The sequence below is a fragment of the Grampus griseus genome (genome assembly GCF_964374135.1).
Source record: "Grampus griseus genome assembly, chromosome: 8".
Lineage (NCBI taxonomy): Eukaryota > Metazoa > Chordata > Mammalia > Artiodactyla > Delphinidae > Grampus > Grampus griseus.
The window spans coordinates 104929507-104946571 of NC_139002.1; the positions used below are offsets into that span (position 1 = coordinate 104929507).

Sequence of the window (17065 nt, forward strand, 5' to 3'; positions counted from 1 at the left end):
GTTAATTTTTATATATGGTATAAGGTAGTGCTCCAGTTTCATTCTTTTGCATGTAGCTGTCCAGTTTTCCCAACACCATTTGTTGAAGAGACTATCCTTTCCCCGTTGTATATTCTTGCCTCCTTTGTCATAAATTAATTGACCATGTATGCGTGGGTTTATTTCTGGGCACAAATGAATGCTTTCTAAAAGTGATTATTGTGGGAAACTACATTTATTCCGATGGTATTGTTCCTGCTTTTTGACATACTTGGAACTCATCTTTTGGAGTTCTCTTCAAAGACATATATGAAATAAGGTGAGGAAGAGAACGGAGTGGTGTCTTCTAAAAAACAAACCTATTTAAGAAATTGTCAGTGAAAATACCACCCCCCCTTTCAAATATAAAGATAACTAAAAATATTTTGAGCAGTGATGGCATTTTTAGAGTGAGAGGTCTACTAAATTAGGTCTTTTGGCCTTTGAGCTGTGATTTATGGCAACAAAGTGCTAGGTAAGAGTGTTATAAAGTTTTTTGTGTTTTTTTTTAATATTTATTTTATTTATTTATTCTTTTTGGCTGTGTTGGGTCTTCATTGCTGCACGTGGGCTTTCTCTAGTTGCCCCGAGCGGGGGCTACTCTTCGTTGCAGTGCGCGGGCCAGTGGCTTCTCTTGTTGCGGAGCACGGGCTCTACGTGTGCAGGCTTCAGTAGTTGTGGCACGCGGGCTCTAAAGCACAGGCTCAGTAGTTGTGGCACATGGGCTTAGTTACTCTGCGGCATGTGGGATCTTCCCGGACCAGGGCTTGAACCGTGTCCCCTGCATTGGCAGGAGGATTCTTAAGCACTGTGCCACCAGGGAAGCCCAAGAGTGTTATAAAGTTTTTTTACCAAATATGGAAAAGATATCAGGTATCTATCAGTGTTTCTACCTAAAGCTGCTAAATTGAATCTTGCTCTCCTCTGGTGTGCTCTCCTCTGTGTGTAGTTTTTATTTTTTATGACTTATTTCTGCCCTTTCCTTGATCCCATTCCCTAAGAGACCTTTCTACAGTGTCTCATTTTCTTATGTGTTTATATAAATTCAGGTGCCATGTAATCAATTCTAGATCATCAATATCTAACTTTGAATTCCAGGTTTGGTTGTCCTTAGCACATACTGGAGTAGGGCTACTTTACCATTCATTGCCTCCCACGTGAATTGTCCTATGTGTATGTATTCAAGAAACTTCGACAGATTTTAACACTGGCTAAAGTAAAATATACCAAAAGGTAAATTTGCAGCAAAAGCAACGTGTTATCTTAAAAAAAAAAAGCTTACAAGATTATTCACATACCATAAAATTCACCCGTTTAAAGTGTACAACTCAGTGGTTTTTAGTATATTCACAGAGTTGTGCAAACATCACCACTATCTAATTCTAGAACATTTTTAATTTCTCCCAAAAGAAACCCATACTGTTAAAAGTTACTTTCTATCTCTCCCTCTCCCCAGCCCATTGCAACCATTAATCTACTTTCTATCTCTGTGGATTTGCTTCTTCTGGACATTTCATGTAAATAAAATTATGACTTTTTGAGGGCGGTGACCGAGTCTGGAGCTGCCCCAGGAGCCGGATCTGTCGTATCCTCTCTTCCACTTCCTGTTGCAAACAATAAAGTCCATTCGTACAGTAAAAAAATAAAAATGTGATTATGGTCTTCTGTGTTTGGCATCTTTCACTTAGCATGTTTTTAAGATTCTTCCATATTGCAGCACATATCAGTACTTCATTCTTTTTTATGGCCAGTTACTATTCCATTGTGTAAATATACCACGTTTTGTTTATCCACTCATCAATTGATCGACATTTGGGTTGTTGCTGCCTTTTGGCTATTATAAATAATGTTCTGCTATGAACATCTGTGTACACGTTTTTGTATGGACGTGCGTTTTTAATTCTTTTGGATATATACCTAAGATTAAAATTGCTGGGTCATAGGATAACTTACTGTGTGTTTAACTTTTTGAGGAACTGCCAAACTGTTTTCCAAAATGGCTGCAACATTTTACATTCCCATCAGTACTGTATAAGGGTACCAGTTTCTCCACATGCCCTCCAACACTTGTTATCGTCTACCTTTTTGATAATAGCCATCCTATTGGGTGTGAAGTGGTGTATCGTTGTGGTGTTAATTTGTATTTCCCCTAATGACTAATGATCCCGAGCATTTTTCATGTGCTTTTTGGCCATTTGATCCCGAGCATTTTTCATGTGCTTTTTGGCCATTTGTGTATCTTTCTTTGGCAAGACACTATCCTTAATGCTGAGTATTGATGGTCTGCTGTTTGGAATACTGTTGTTTAGATTAACTTTCTTTATCTGCTGTAAAAGAGTTTCTGTTTCATTAATTCAAGTGTTCTAGTCTATTCTTGAAGGTTGTTTTAGAAAGCTAATCTAGAAAGGGCCTTCCCCATGAAAAAATTATGTTTTGTATCCTGGCCTGTAATGTCTATGAAGACAGTTTAAGCAATGATAGACAAATAAAATGTTAAGTAGACCCGATTTGGTCATATTTTCGTTGTAAATTTATATCTCTAGGCTCAAAGAGTTAGCAGTGGTAAAATGTACAAAGTAGGAAACCTAGTGACTCATTTAAAATTTTGTACATTCTGAGACTATTAGCTGACCTTTGGTTGAGAAAAAGATCTATAAGGCAAGGAAAATTGATGCTTAACATAGCAACTGAAAGGCATGAAAAAGTACATGATTTCATCCTTATGTCCCTCTCTCCCCAGCGTGGTACCATGCGACGACGCTATGAAGATGATGGCATTTCAGATGATGAAATTGAAGGAAAAAGAACTTTTGACTTGGAAGAGAAACTCCACACCAACAAATATAATGCAAATTTTGTTACTTTTATGGAAGGAAGAGGTCAGTATCATTTGGGTTCAGACCTGCAGCCCCTTGATGTAGGAAGTTGTAGACTCTGGGAGCTGTGGGCTCAGCATCTCTGCAGCCAAAGTACTGCCTGTTGATGCTGTGATGCTATTTATCTGTATTTTCTCTTACTACTCAATGCCACTCATGCACACACCCCCGCCCCAGTCCTCCCACCCTGTGAGTCATTCTCTGCTATATTGGAAAAAGCAAGCGTTTATTAGGGCAAGAATGTTGGAATTTTTCCCTAAAGGCCTCTTCCTTCTTCTTCTCCCATCCCTTGGTTTGGGTTTAATTAAGAATAGTATAATAAAAATCCTTTTATGCATGTACCTGCCCCACCAAAACTGAGCTCTATGTGTATCATGCAGCTTTGTTCCTTGGCAAACTTCCAAGGATGTCATGGTATGTATTGTAGTGGACAGAGTTACATATTTAGGCTATTAAGTGACAGGGTGATGATTTCTGCTTAGGATTTATGAGATGACTCAATAGTACTATCCCCTGTTGGTTAAATTCTGAATTATTGTGGAAGTATAGATTTAGCAAACCCCTTGAGCCCTGCTTCTCAGTGTGCTCTCCCTATACCTTAAGAGATGCTTCTTAATAACAAGCATGTATTATCTAACAGCAAAACTGTATACACAGAAATAGCAAATACCATCTCTACCTTATTATTTAGGATCCATTTTATGGTCCTTTTGTCTTTTTCCAGCTAAACCTTTTCCCTTTCTAACAATTGTTTTCCTATGGTGACAGATTTTAATGTAGAGTATATCCAGCGAGGTGGCTTAAGAGATCCTCTGATTTTCAAGAACTCCGATGGACTTGGAATAAAGTAAGTGTTTGCTGTTTGATTGGATGTGGTTGCAAAATGGCCACGTTACACCCAGGGCTATAGACAATGCAGTATGGATAATCCAAAGCATAGATCATTGAAAATATCTAAAAGTGTGTTGTTATAGGTAAGTGAGAAAATACAGATGAGCTATAAAGAAAATAAATTTAAATCTCCTAAAATCTACCACCCTGAGATAATCCCTATTAACCTTTTCTCATATATTCTTTTTTCCTATGTATATATATGTACATATATATACATTTATATTTCAAATATGTTTTAATCCTCAATATGAAGATTGATATGTCTTGACTGGGGAGTTCTTAGTTCTTTAAGAAAAAACTCACCTGACTAGAGTAGTTGTGCTTCCCATTATACTTACTAGTGTTTGTTTCATAGGATGCCAGATCCAGACTTCACTGTGAATGATGTCAAAATGTGTGTGGGTAAGTATTAAACTTGAGGCCTTTGGGTGTCTTTGAGGCAAAGATCTAAGATTTACAACTGAGTCTTAAATCCCTTACTGAGATTTAAGGCTTAGGAACATTGAACTATATATTTGATTGAAGTATATACTACTTGAAATAGTTTCTTGATTAGAAACTACTGTTTAGCAACTGAGGATTTTCTCAAAGGTAGTTATAGAAGTTGCTTCATTTATTACTACCCATTAGACATACAACATCTGAACATCTGCCTCTTTCCTACCTACTGTTTTTATCACTGTGCATCCTTCCTTCTCTCCATGAAGAGCCTACCTTCCAGGGCAAAATTTCAAAAGTGAAATTTTATATCTCTGAGCCAAGAATAACACTTCATTTATGATTCTCTTCCTTTCCCTAAAAGCCATGGAGACATTTCCAGGAAATTTTCACCAATGCTACATTTGGTAACTTGGCTAAGGTTTGAAACTTTGTAAGCTGAGAAGTGGGTTCATTAAAATTTCTCTTCATTGGTTGATTGGTTAACCATTCTTGATTGGTTAACTTGAGTCTTAATAAGAATTGTATTTTCTTTCTTCTTTTTTTTTTGGCTGCACTGGGTCTTCGTTGCGGTGTGCGGGCTTCTAAAACAAAAGTTTTCAGATGCTTCCCGCCTAACACTACAACTTCTATTATGTTTTGTCCTCTATGCTGAAGCTCCAGTGCAGTCTCTCCCTTTGAAATTAAGTATTGCAGTACTGTCTCTTGGCCACTTGAGGGCTCTTTTTAGACAGCTGGATAACTTCCGTTTATCCAAGAGATAAATGTCCTAGGTAGAGGAAGTTTCTCTAATTCCCTGTATTTTTCACTCCCCTACCTGTTTCTATGTTAGATTCCAGCTATCTGCCTGTCACTATGTATTTCCTATTACTTAGCACAGTCTCTGGAGTATAGTAGATACTCAGTAAATCTGTTTACTAATTAAAATGCTTTCCTACTCTTCACAAGGCAGGGTTCTCAGGGGGCCTCGGAAAACATAGTACTTGAGTACTTATCGGTCCATCGCTTGACTTTTTTTTCCTAATGGACCTCCAGGAAGTAATTCCTTGGATCCACAAGTTAATGGACCACCAAAGCTTTTCTCTATTGGTCAGGCATTCTTAGGGGTTTGTGGTCCACAGATGACCTGCATCAGAATCATCTGTGATACTTGTTAAAAATATAGACTTCTAGATCCTGTCATAGACTTACAGTATCCAAATTTCTGAGCTATACAGATATAAGGACTGATTCACTCACTAGCCTTCTTTTGCATTCCTTCTCACTTATCACTTTCTCATGTCCTCAATATGTTTTCTGCTAATAATGGTCTTTAGAGCCCTTCCTAACCTTATATTTTCCACATAGACCTGTGGATGGTCACAGATATCTTTGTTGTGATTTAAAATAAAGCAGTGATTATATTTAAACTGACAGACTTATCAGAAGTTTCAAATGATGATTGTTAAAATGCAGGAACAACATATTGGTGATTACAATAACCCATTATTACTAAATGTACTTTGGCTGATCCATTCTTCTTTTCTACCTAAAGTAGAATGTTACATCTCCAGTGTCAGTTCATGTCCCCAAAAGATAGTACACATGTTCTATTGTGTAAACTTTATATAATGGGATATATTGATTTTAAAGTGTGGACTCAAACAAAACTGGCTGGTTTCAAATCCCAGCTCCACTAATTACTACCTGTGTAACCTTGGGCAAGTTACTTAAATGTGAAGAACAGTGTCTGGCACGTAGTATGTGCTCAGTAAAAGTTAGCTATTTCTATGACTGTCATTATTTTATCTGAGTGCTCTGGTAGCATTGGCAGAGTGGAACTGTGTTTGCCTTATCTACATTCCTAAAGGAAAGCATTCACTTTTTAATTTTTTTTAAAATTATGGTAAAATACAGATAACCTAAAATTTATCATTGTAATAATTTTAAAGTATCCAACTCAGTGGCATTAAGTATATTCACAGTGTGCAACCATCACTAATACCTACTTCCAGAACTTTTTCATCACCCCTAACAGAAACTACATACCCATTAAGTAGTCATTCCCTGTCCTCTCCTTCCCTCAGGCCTTGGCAACCACTAATCTACTTTCTGTCTCTGTAGATTTGCCTATTTTGGATATTTCATGTAAATGGAATGATAAAATATGCAGCCTTTTGTGTATAGCTTCTTTCACTTAGCATAATGTTTTTGAGGTTTATCTATGTTGTAGCATATAACAGTACTTCATTCCTTTTTATGGTTGATTAATCCATTCATTGTATGAGTATACCACACTTTGTTTTTGGTTTTGTTTTTAATTCCTTAGTTTTTCATTTATTTATTTGGTTGCGCCAGGTCTTAGTTGCAGCATGCAGACTCTTAGTTGCGGCATGCATGTGGGATCTAGTTCCCTGACCAGGGATCAAACCTGGGCCCCCTGCATTGGGAGCACAGAGTCAACCACTGCGCCGCCAGGGCAGTCCCACCACACTTTGTTAATCGATTCATCTGTTGATGGACATTTGGGTTATTTCCACCTTTTTGCTGTTGTGATTTAGAGCAGCTAAGAACATTCATGTGTAAGTTTTTGTTTGAACACTTGCATTTGATTCTTTTGGATATATACCTAGGAGTAGAATTGCTGGATCATGTGGTCATTCTCTGCGTAATTTATGGAGGAGCTACCAAAGTGTTCCCATAGCACCTGCACCATTGTACATTCCTGCTGGCACAGTCTGATTTCTCTGTACCCTTGCCAGCCCTTGTTATTTTCCCTTTTTTAAAAAACTTAAATTGTGGCCATCCTAGTAGGTGTGAAGTGGTATTTCAAGGCAGTTTTGATTTAGTGTTTGCTTTTTCTTCCAAATAATGAAGAGTAGGTTCAGTCCGTTGTCTTACATTAGCAGTTATCTTTTTATGTGTATTCTGCTATATCTGCTTCATTATGGCCATATTCTTGTCCTTTTGCCTATTATGTCTTATCTCTAACTAGACTATAAACTCCTTGAGGCAGGGGACCAGGTCCTAACACTGCTTGGTATATCCACCAAGCCAGGTGGATATATAGGTGTTTGTTAGTTTCTTACAAATTGAACAGTATTCTTAATATTTCAGTGGCAACTTTTTATTCTCTCTCTCCCCTCCTTGACCTCCATTTTCTTAACTTTTTAGGTGTGCTGCCTCTCCATATCTTCTCTTATGCTGTTGCCTCTGCTTGGAATTCTCTCTGTTGAATCTTGTTGAAATTCTATTTATTCCTCCAGGTTCAACTCAAATGTTTCTTCTTCCCCTTCCTTTTTTTCTTTTTTTTTAAATTTATTTATTTGGCTGCATCAGGTCTTATTTGCGGCACGCGGGATCGTCGTTGCAGCGCGCAGGTTCTTCGTTGCGGAGCGCGGGCTTCTCTCTAGTTGTGGCGCATGGGCTCTAGAGTGCGCAGGCTCAGTAGTTGCGGCGCGGGCTTAGTTGCCCTGCGGCATGTGGGATCTTACTTCTCCGACCAGGGATCGAACCTGTGGCCCCTGCATTGGAAGGTGGATTCTTAACCACTGGACCACCAGGGAAGCCCCCCCTACCCCGCACGCCCCCTTTTCTAAAATCCTTCTCTGGTCAGTCTAGTTTAAAATTTTTTTTTAAATTTTCTTTTATTTTTACTGCTGTTTAACTGAGCACCTATTTTGTGTCAGACATTTTACCTCATTGACTAAATCCTCACAATGGCCCACAAGGTGATATTATTCCCAAGTTACAGAAGAAGATATTAAGGTTCAGAGAAGTTAAATAACTTGCCTAAGTAATATTAGAGCTGAGGTTTAAACTTGGGTCTCTGGCTCTGAGGCTATTGTTTTCTCCCCTCTGCTATTTTATGCTGGCTCTGTGACATTCTGCTTTTTGTTGTGGTTGTTATAGTTGATTGAGAATCTGATGTACATCTTTGTATTCATTAAGATCATTAAGATGTCTTTATCATTCAGTAAATATTTATGGAATGAATGAAATTTCTCATCTATGAATGGTACTTAGTATTTAAAATTGTTAGGATTGAGTGAGATGTTGAATATAAGATTCAATGCCTGACCATATAGTAAACATGCCATAGGGAGTGATTGTTGTTTTTAATATTAACCATTGTCTTTGTCATTCTTTATGATTTGATTTTCTGTCGATTACCTTGAAAGTGACAGCTATAGCCTGTCTATTAGTGAATACTGTAAAGAAGAAAGGATAGTTTGTTTACTTTCACTTGTGTCTTATATTTTTAATATATTTAAGGATATTAGTGGCTCAGTAGAGATGATCAATGCATCTTTCACGGCAGGGAGTCGTCGGATGGTGGATGTCATGGATGTGAACACACAGAAAGGCATTGAAATGACCATGGCTCAGTGGACACGCTACTATGAGACCCCAGAGGAGGAGCGAGAAAAACTCTATAATGTCATCAGCCTGGAGTTTAGCCACACCAGGCTGGAGAATATGGTGCAGCGGCCCTCCACGGTTAGTCTAATCATTTTCTCCACATTGTCTTTGTCACCAAGAGGGTTGATTATACACTGGGAGAATTTATAACTTCTTAAACATACCAGGATAAGGATGAACAAGACAATTTGATAAGAATAACTTGTGTTTTTAGAAGGTTCATCATTTTCCAACATCACTTAGTTTTTGATAGGGAGAGGCCATTCTGATAATTTAAGAACATTGGCCTTTGCATGTAATGGAGAAAAGTCTTAAATTCATTCTGATAAGAACTGTGAATAGGAAGTTTGCCTAATAAATTTCTATCCTATAGGTTTATACTTGCAGAGATGCTTGGGAGAAAACTGATTTAGAGCCAGGTGATTGTATGAGATGGTTTCTCGAGTAGATTCTGTTGGATGACTAATAGCAATAATTTGACAACCCATCCTGAGGGGAAGTTAGTTTTTGATGCTTAACTTTCCTGAGGTAGATACTGATTTAACCCATCTCTTATGAAAGTGGCTGTCTACAGGATGCTGAGAGCACTCATTTCCCTAAGTGGGATTGGTTTCACTTTTAAAATACACCTAGTCATTTTTCGACCACTTTTATTCCTGTCACAGAACTCACTTGAGTCAAGTATTCCACCTGGAACGGTGGAATTTGGAATGTACTAATGGAAAAAATGTACATTTTTTCGGAGTCAAGTTCTCAGTGTTTTATCCTATCGCCATTTAAATTATCCTAATTGTACCCTGTGACTTTCAAAGTTGAAATGTGGTATTAATTGGTTATAATACTGTTTTATATATACATTTATATATAAAATATATATATACATATACTTTGACTTTCAAATTGTACCTTTTGACTTTCAAAGTTGAAATGTGGTATTAATTGGTTATAATACTGTTTTATATATACATTTATATACATACATACCTTCAACTTACTAGTTAGTTGCATTGTTTTTTATCACTAACACATTGGTGTGTACAAACCAAAGGGAAAATGTTGTCAGTGTTATGTGAAGAGACTATAATTTTTGTCATTGTTTCTTGTTATTGGAGATGCTACAACAAATACAGAATTTCTCAAGAAAACTTTTCCCCCCTAAAATGACAAAAATCCTTTTTATATATTAATTGTCATTTGTTTGGTCATGTGGAAATACAGGAAGACAGGTGGTTAGAATTTAGCCTTGTTATTAACCTAACAAGGTGCACTTAATAAATAAAGAATTCAATAAGAGAGATAGTAAGAATCACAATAACATTGTTTATAAATGTGTTCCTTAATATTTTTAGAATTTCAGTTTAAGAGTAGTAAGATTGTAGCTGTAAAAGTAAAACTTGGCCTGGATCATACTTTTCCATTCTTAAAATTTAGAAATGTGTTATTCACACATGAAGCCTTCTTTGTAACATCCTTAATTCATTTTGCCCCTAGTTTTAATGATAAAAATGCTACATCATTTTATAAAAATTAGAAAAGTACTCCACCATTAAATGGAGGAATAGAACCCATGGAAGAGCTCAGAAATAGAAAATTTTCTAGAGGGCAGAGAACAGTGCACCAGTATCTTCTAGAGACCTAAAACAAGGCCAGAAAGATTGAGTGAGCTATTATTACCAAAGTCACCTCCTAAAAGGAAGCAAGCTTTTTATGACCTTGCTATATAAGCAGCAACATTCTTATTCTACTAGGGTGTTATTTATTTACCGGGGTATTTTCCCCCAAGGTATATCCCTCCATTTATCTAGGTCTTTTCTAATATATCTCAATAATGCTTAATAAAAAACCAACTTTATTGAGGTACAATTGATATACAATAAAGTGTATCCATTTTAAGGGTACATTTCAGTGAGTTTTGAAAAATGTATTCATTCATGTAGTAATCTTTTACATAAACTACATAATTTCTTGTTCTCTATGATCTTCACACCTTCAGAGTGAGCTTATTGGTTTAAGTGCCTGCTACATGCTAAGTGCTGTGCTTAGGTGCTAGAGGTACAGTGGAAAACAAGATCATTCTTGTCCTCAAAATGCTTAGAGTCTCATGGGGAAGAAAGACCAGAGAATTGGCATTTATAGAAACTACAGTGTGGTAAGTGCTTCAAAACTGAATAAGTACGGAATGTTGTGTGAGCCAGTAGGAAGGACCCACCTAACCTAAACCGGAGGAGAATTGGGCGAAGTTTTTTGGAGGAAGCGGTACCTAGGCTTGACATGAAAGAAAAAATGAGGCAAAGAGAAGGAAGACCAGAATCCCAGGCAGGAAGAATAATATGTGCAAAAGTAGGTGCAGGGAAAGTAAGGTGGGCAACTTTTTTTTTTAATAAATTTATTTATTTTATTTATTTATTTTTGGCTGTGTTGGGTCTTTGTTGCTGTGCACAGGCTTTCTCTAATTGCGGCGAGTTGGGGCTGCTCTTCCTTGTGGCGTGCGGGCTTCTCATTGTGGTGGCTTCTCTTGTTGTGGAGCATGGGCTCTAGGCACACGGGCTTCAGTAGTTGCAGCATGCGGTCTCAGTAGTTGTGGCTTGTGGGCTCTAGAGCACAGGATCAGTAGTTGTGGCACATGGGCTTAGTTGCTCCACGGCATGTGGGATCTTCCCGGACCAGGGCTCGAACCCATGTCCCCTGCATTGGCAGGCAGATTCTCAACCACTGCGCCACCAGGGGAGCCCAAGGTGGACAACTTTTAAGTGCCCATTGTAGGTGATAGCATAAAGTGGGACTCTCTAGTGAAGAGAGAGAGGTGATTTCTGCTGTCATCCCAGCAGTAACTGAGAAGTAGATGAAAAATAGCAGCAGATGTAATGTGCAGATTTGTTTGGTGATGGGGAAATTAGTTTGTGGAAGGCCATGAGCTGTTTTTGCACAGTGTATGAATAGATTATGTCTTAGTTATTGCACTTCTTGCCAGTTTGTATTGGTACGGGACAGGAAGAAACTGTGATTATCTCCTCTGGAGACTTGCTGTCATATGGATGAGGCCATTTAGCAAAAGGCCTATCCAGAGCCTAAAGATTAACCTAAGAAAAATGTATGAACGCCTTACCATAATATTCTCTTGATAGTCAGATAATACCCAATAATACCAAATAAAGGGAGGCCAGAGAGTGACTTATTGCTGCAGGTGAGAAATTCTAGCCAGAGAAGTTCATCTATCTCTGAGTGAACACTTGACAAAAAATACTCATGTGTTCCTAACTTTTCCTCTCCCTATCTAGATATAAGAACTTATAGTGAGTATACTGAGCAACTCACAGTTTTTCTGTATTCTGTTAAAGGCTTTCCAAAGGACAATACCAGGAGATGGGAGAAAACTGGCCACTACATCAATAGAGCAGAAAGTAGATTTTGTTTGATAGAAAGAAGAATCTGGGGCTCATTCAGTGTTCTTAGGCCCAGTGGATGCTTAGTTAAAACTGTTGGATCCCTGAGTGGAAATTCTTTGAAATGGGGCAGCAAGTTAACCTTCATAGTTGTTCCTCATCTTGCTTATTTAAACTTGCATATCGGGACTTCCCTGGTGGTCCAGCGGTCAAGACACTGTGCTCCCTGTGCAGGGGCCCTGGGTTTGATCCCTGGTCAGGAAACTAGATCCCACGTGCTGCAACTAAAGATCCTGCATGCTGTGACTAAGACCCAGCGCAGCCAAATAAATATTTTAAAAAAAAAAAAAACCTTATATATCATCGGTGACCCCTTCCAAACACTCTCCCACAGTTTACATCTGAGTGTCCACTGGACATTTGCCTCACATCATTACGCACAGATTGTATGCATTTATCTAGATCTATGTTGTAAGGAAATAAATGATCAAATATATACATACATAAGTTATAAAGCTTACCAGGTACATGCTTTTTATAGCCATAAGTTAGATACTTGGAACACCAGTGCTATGCTGAATCTATGGTTATTTGGTTATCACATGGTTATCACACTTTATCTACCTAAGACTGTTTCTTGGAGTTCAGTGGTTGGGTGCAGTCATTTGAAGGTACAGGGCACGTTACAATTCAGTGTGAAGTATTTTAATAAGTTCATACTGTTTTCATTTCTCATTTCTTTCAGCACATATTGGATTGGCCAAAAAGTTCGTTCGGGTTTTTCTGTACGATGTTACGGAAAACCTAAACGGACTTTTTGGCCAACCCAATATTTAAAACAGATTCCTGGACTTCCCTTGGTGGTCCAGTGGTTAAGACTCCGTGCTTCTACTGCAGAGGGCACGGGTTCGATCCCTGGTCAGGGAAGTTCCCCATGCCGCATGGTGTGGCCAAACAAACGGATTCCTAAACTCTGATGACATTATTTCAAAAATTTTTTAACATGTATTTACATGTAATCCTCACAATATTCCTTTGCGGTAATTATCCTTATTTTACAGATAAGTTCCAGAGGCTCACATATGATCTTCAGAAAACTAGACCTGTAACTTCTGATTCCTAACCCAGTAGATTCTATAGCACATTGCTCATGCAAGCTACAAACCCCTACTGGAATTCTTTTCCCTTCCCCTCCACCTCTCCCCTCCCCTCCCCTCCACCTCTCCCCTCCCCTCCCCTCCACCTCTCCCCTCCCCTCCCCTCCACCTCTCCCCTCCCCTCCCCTCCACCTCTCCCCTCCCCTCCCCTCCACCTCTCCCCTCCCCTCCCCTCCACCTCTCCCCTCCCCTCCCCTCCCCTCCACCTCTCCCCTCCCCTCCCCTCCACCTCTCCCCTCCCCTCCCCTCCACCTCTCCCCTCCCCTCCCCTCCCCTCCCTCTCCCCTCCACCTCCCCTCCCCTCCCCTTCCTTTTTCTTTTAAATTTATTATCTTAACCTTTTCTTAAATGATTTTTTTTTTTAGATTTATTTATTTATTTTTGGCTGCATCAGGTCTTCGTTGAGGAACGCAGGATCATTCGTTGCAGCATGTGGGCTCTTTGTTGTGGTGCGCGGGCTTCTCTCTAATTGTAGTGTGGGGGGGGTTTCTCTTTCTAGTTGTGGCACGTGGCCTCCAGAGCACGTGGGCTCTGTTGTTTGCGGCACGCGGGCCCTCTCGTTGAGGCGCAGGAGCTCAGTAGTTGTGGCACACGGGCTTAGTTGCCCCACGGCATGTGGGATCTTAGTTCCCTGACCAGAGGTCAAACCCGCGTCCCCTGCATTGTAAGGTGGATTCAAAAAGTACAGCTGACTATACTTCTCTCCTCTTCTTTTTTCTTTTCTTTTCTCTTTTCTTTCTTTCTTAAATGGTATCTTAGCTGCTCTAACAGTACTTATATCTTTTGGTAAGTTTATAGGTACCTTCCAGACAGTGCCTTTTATTGGACCAAAAAAAAAAAATTATAGCTGATTATACCAGTACTGACACAGAAGAGAGGGCTTGGTTGGATACTATGGCATCATTTAATGACTTTGTTTTCATTAGGGCTACTTTTATGATCATGCTGATGGAACCATTAGTCTTTATTTTCACTTAATAATTATTTCTAGAATGTTTGCCTATTGATCCTAAGATTCACCAACATATTATTTGTTTGCTTAAAATTAAATTGTAGTCTTTCAGTGTGTGTTTTGAGAATTTCTATTTTTCTTGACTTTAGAATTCTCTTTAATCCCAACCCTTCCTTTGAAGCCTAAATGTTCCTCCTCCTTTTTAAAGGTGGATTTCATTGACTGGGTAGACAATATGTGGCCAAGGCATTTAAAAGAAAGTCAGACTGAGTCAACAAATGCCATCTTGGAGATGCAGTACCCTAAAGTGCAGAAGTAAGTGGCTTACCCTGCATTTTCCTCGGTGTGCTGTGGGACACCAAAGTGATAGCAAGAAATGGTCCCTCCCTTCGGAACCTTGCTCTGGGTCCCAAGTGATCAAAAAGGTGAATTATTTAAAGAGTAGACTTTAGTTCCAAAGGGAAGAGTGTATGTAAGAGTACCATAGCCCATGATGACATAAAAACAAAAGTATCTTCTGATAATATGATAGCTTGAGATTGCATTCCTCTCACCGACTGGGAGTTTATTAGGTGGAAAATAGAGGGAGTGGAGTACACAAGGGGAGAGTGTGGCATTGTGGTGGGAAAAGTCCTCTTTTTCTTGTCAGTGCACTAATGCTACTGCTTTTTTTGGGTCAGGTACTGTCTGATGAGTGTTCGAGGCTGCTATACTGACTTCCATGTGGACTTTGGTGGTACCTCTGTTTGGTATCACATCCATCAAGGGGGAAAGGTACGGTCATAGTTGTGATGGGGGTTGGAATCTGAAGCTGGTTATATGAGTTTCCTTCAGTTCATGCATGCTTCATATACCCTGGAAACGAGTCTACTAGGGGATTGTCCCCACTCGTATCTGGAGAGAATTGTAGATTAAGTTGACCTCCTTGGCTAGAGTCCAGTAGGAATTACTATTCATCTAGTTCATTCTCATTTTACCAGTATTGGCATCACTACTTAGTAAACCTCAATGGTCCTGTTTCTAGATTCCCAAAACAGAATTCTCCAAAGGAAGGCTAGGAACTGGTTTTAGGAGGACAAGATAATTTCTCTACATGAAAGTATAATAAAGTAGTAGAAGGAAACACAAATTATGGGTAGATTCACAATGAAATCAGCAAATTGGGATCCAAACCTCTTTTCCCTATATAGAGGCATTGGTCTGAAATGTAGCCATAGGAAGCCTTTAAGTCCTGTCAGAGGATATAAATAGATTTTGAAAGATTATCCTCATTCATAAAGACCTTTGTTCCAGCTTCTCAGAGTGCTTCTGAATGCTGTGTAAGAATGGAAATGTAGAATTAATATCAGAGGTTTATAGTATTACACTCTTACCGTTACCCTTTTTTCTTGTAAGAAGTGAAAGCATTTGTGAGAGAAAAGTAGAACTGGAATGAAAACAGATGATGCTTTTAAAATGTGAGGGCCAAATCTAGAACAGCTGTACCTCCAAATCCAGAGTCATTTTGTTTATTTTGGATCCATTTAAGTGGTATCTTAAGTTCTGTCCTTTCAGTCTTGGTTACTATCTTGGAATAAAGCAACTCAGGCCTGTGTTTTGAAGGTACTGTACCTAACTAACTGTGCTTCTTAGGACCATTTAGACCAGCCAGCCAGGGGCAAATAAGGGACTGCCTAGGTGACAAGCTAAATGCCCTCCTTCTCTCTGAGTCCTGTATAGGTTCCGGGTTCTACAATCAAACCCCAGGGAAGCCCTAATGCTGTTTGATCAAGTGGAGGACAAAAAAGGTTCACTTCCTTGAGGCCTCTAGAATTTCCCAAATGGTCAAGTTCTGTAGGCTGGGAGGATTGCTTGTTTCTCTTCTACCTGTTGGTCTTAAGTTTGTACCTGTTTATCAGTTGAGGGAGACGACTGGGTCATGTCAATGGCTGTTAACAGACTGAAGTTTTTTAACTCACAGGTCTTCTGGCTCATCCCCCCTACAGCCCACAACCTGGAGCTGTACGAGAATTGGCTGCTGTCAGGGAAACAGGGAGACATCTTTCTGGGTGACCGGGTGTCAGATTGCCAGCGCATTGAGCTCAAGCAGGGCTATACCTTCGTCATTCCCTCAGGTAAGCAAGATGCAAAAAAGTGGGTTGTCTACTCTAGCCACTTTCTTTTCTTAAAGAAAAATAAATTGATAGATTACCACCAACACCAAGAATGGTTATGATGCTGGAGTGGGCAGAAAACAATGGCGTGTTCTTTCTTGTCATTACTGAGTAGATGACAAGAATTTATCTTCTTTTTTAAAGTCTATGATTTTCCACTAAGAGTATGTATCAGAATTGCCAGTGGCGGCTTTTCAGATCTACATGTTTGAGCCCCACATTAGCCCTAGCTCTTCAGAATCCTAGGGATAAGACCTGTTTTGCAGGTGATAAACAGCCCCCTATTAAGAGCTACCTACTCTGCTAAGGGATAGCTGTGAAGGCTAGAGTACTAAATCAGTAATAGTTTTTATCAGGTAACTAAGTTCCCAAATAAGTACTTAGAGGGAGCATAGATTTTGGAGTCACAGACCTGTATGACTGACTATGAATTTACCTGCTAATACTACTTTGGTCAAATATTTAAATCCCTGTCTCATTTTGTTGTGAGGAGTAAATGACAATACATGTAAATTCTCTTGTACTAAGCCTGGTTAATATTAGGTGCTCCAAAAAATGCAAGCACCATTTATTGAAAGTTTGTTGTAAACACTTTACATGTACTTTCTCATTCAGTGCTTACCAACCACACATATAAAGTATAATTTATCCTGATTTTATAGAGGATATTGGGGCTGCAAGAGATTAAGTAACTTGACCAGCCGTGAAGAGGCAGAATTAGAGTAAAAAGTGTGATCCAGAAGTCTTGTACTAATGCTCTGAGAGAGCCATGTTACAACGTGTGCTTACAGCC

The 17065-nt window shown here is 39.1% G+C and overlaps 1 protein-coding gene across 3 annotated transcripts in view; it reads left to right on the forward strand.

The window, feature by feature from the left end:
- Positions 1 to 17065, forward strand: part of KDM2A (lysine demethylase 2A) — a 105992-nt gene that overhangs the window by 59459 nt on the left and 29468 nt on the right. For all 3 annotated transcript variants that reach the window (XM_082659526.1, XM_082659525.1, XM_082659527.1), the window contains exons 3-9: positions 2759 to 2897; positions 3663 to 3741; positions 4144 to 4190; positions 8527 to 8705; positions 14328 to 14434; positions 14800 to 14893; positions 16080 to 16233. In XM_082659526.1, coding sequence (XP_082515652.1) covers positions 2759 to 2897; positions 3663 to 3741; positions 4144 to 4190; positions 8527 to 8705; positions 14328 to 14434; positions 14800 to 14893; positions 16080 to 16233 — 799 coding nt within the window. The remainder of the gene's footprint in view (positions 1 to 2758; positions 2898 to 3662; positions 3742 to 4143; positions 4191 to 8526; positions 8706 to 14327; positions 14435 to 14799; positions 14894 to 16079; positions 16234 to 17065) is intronic.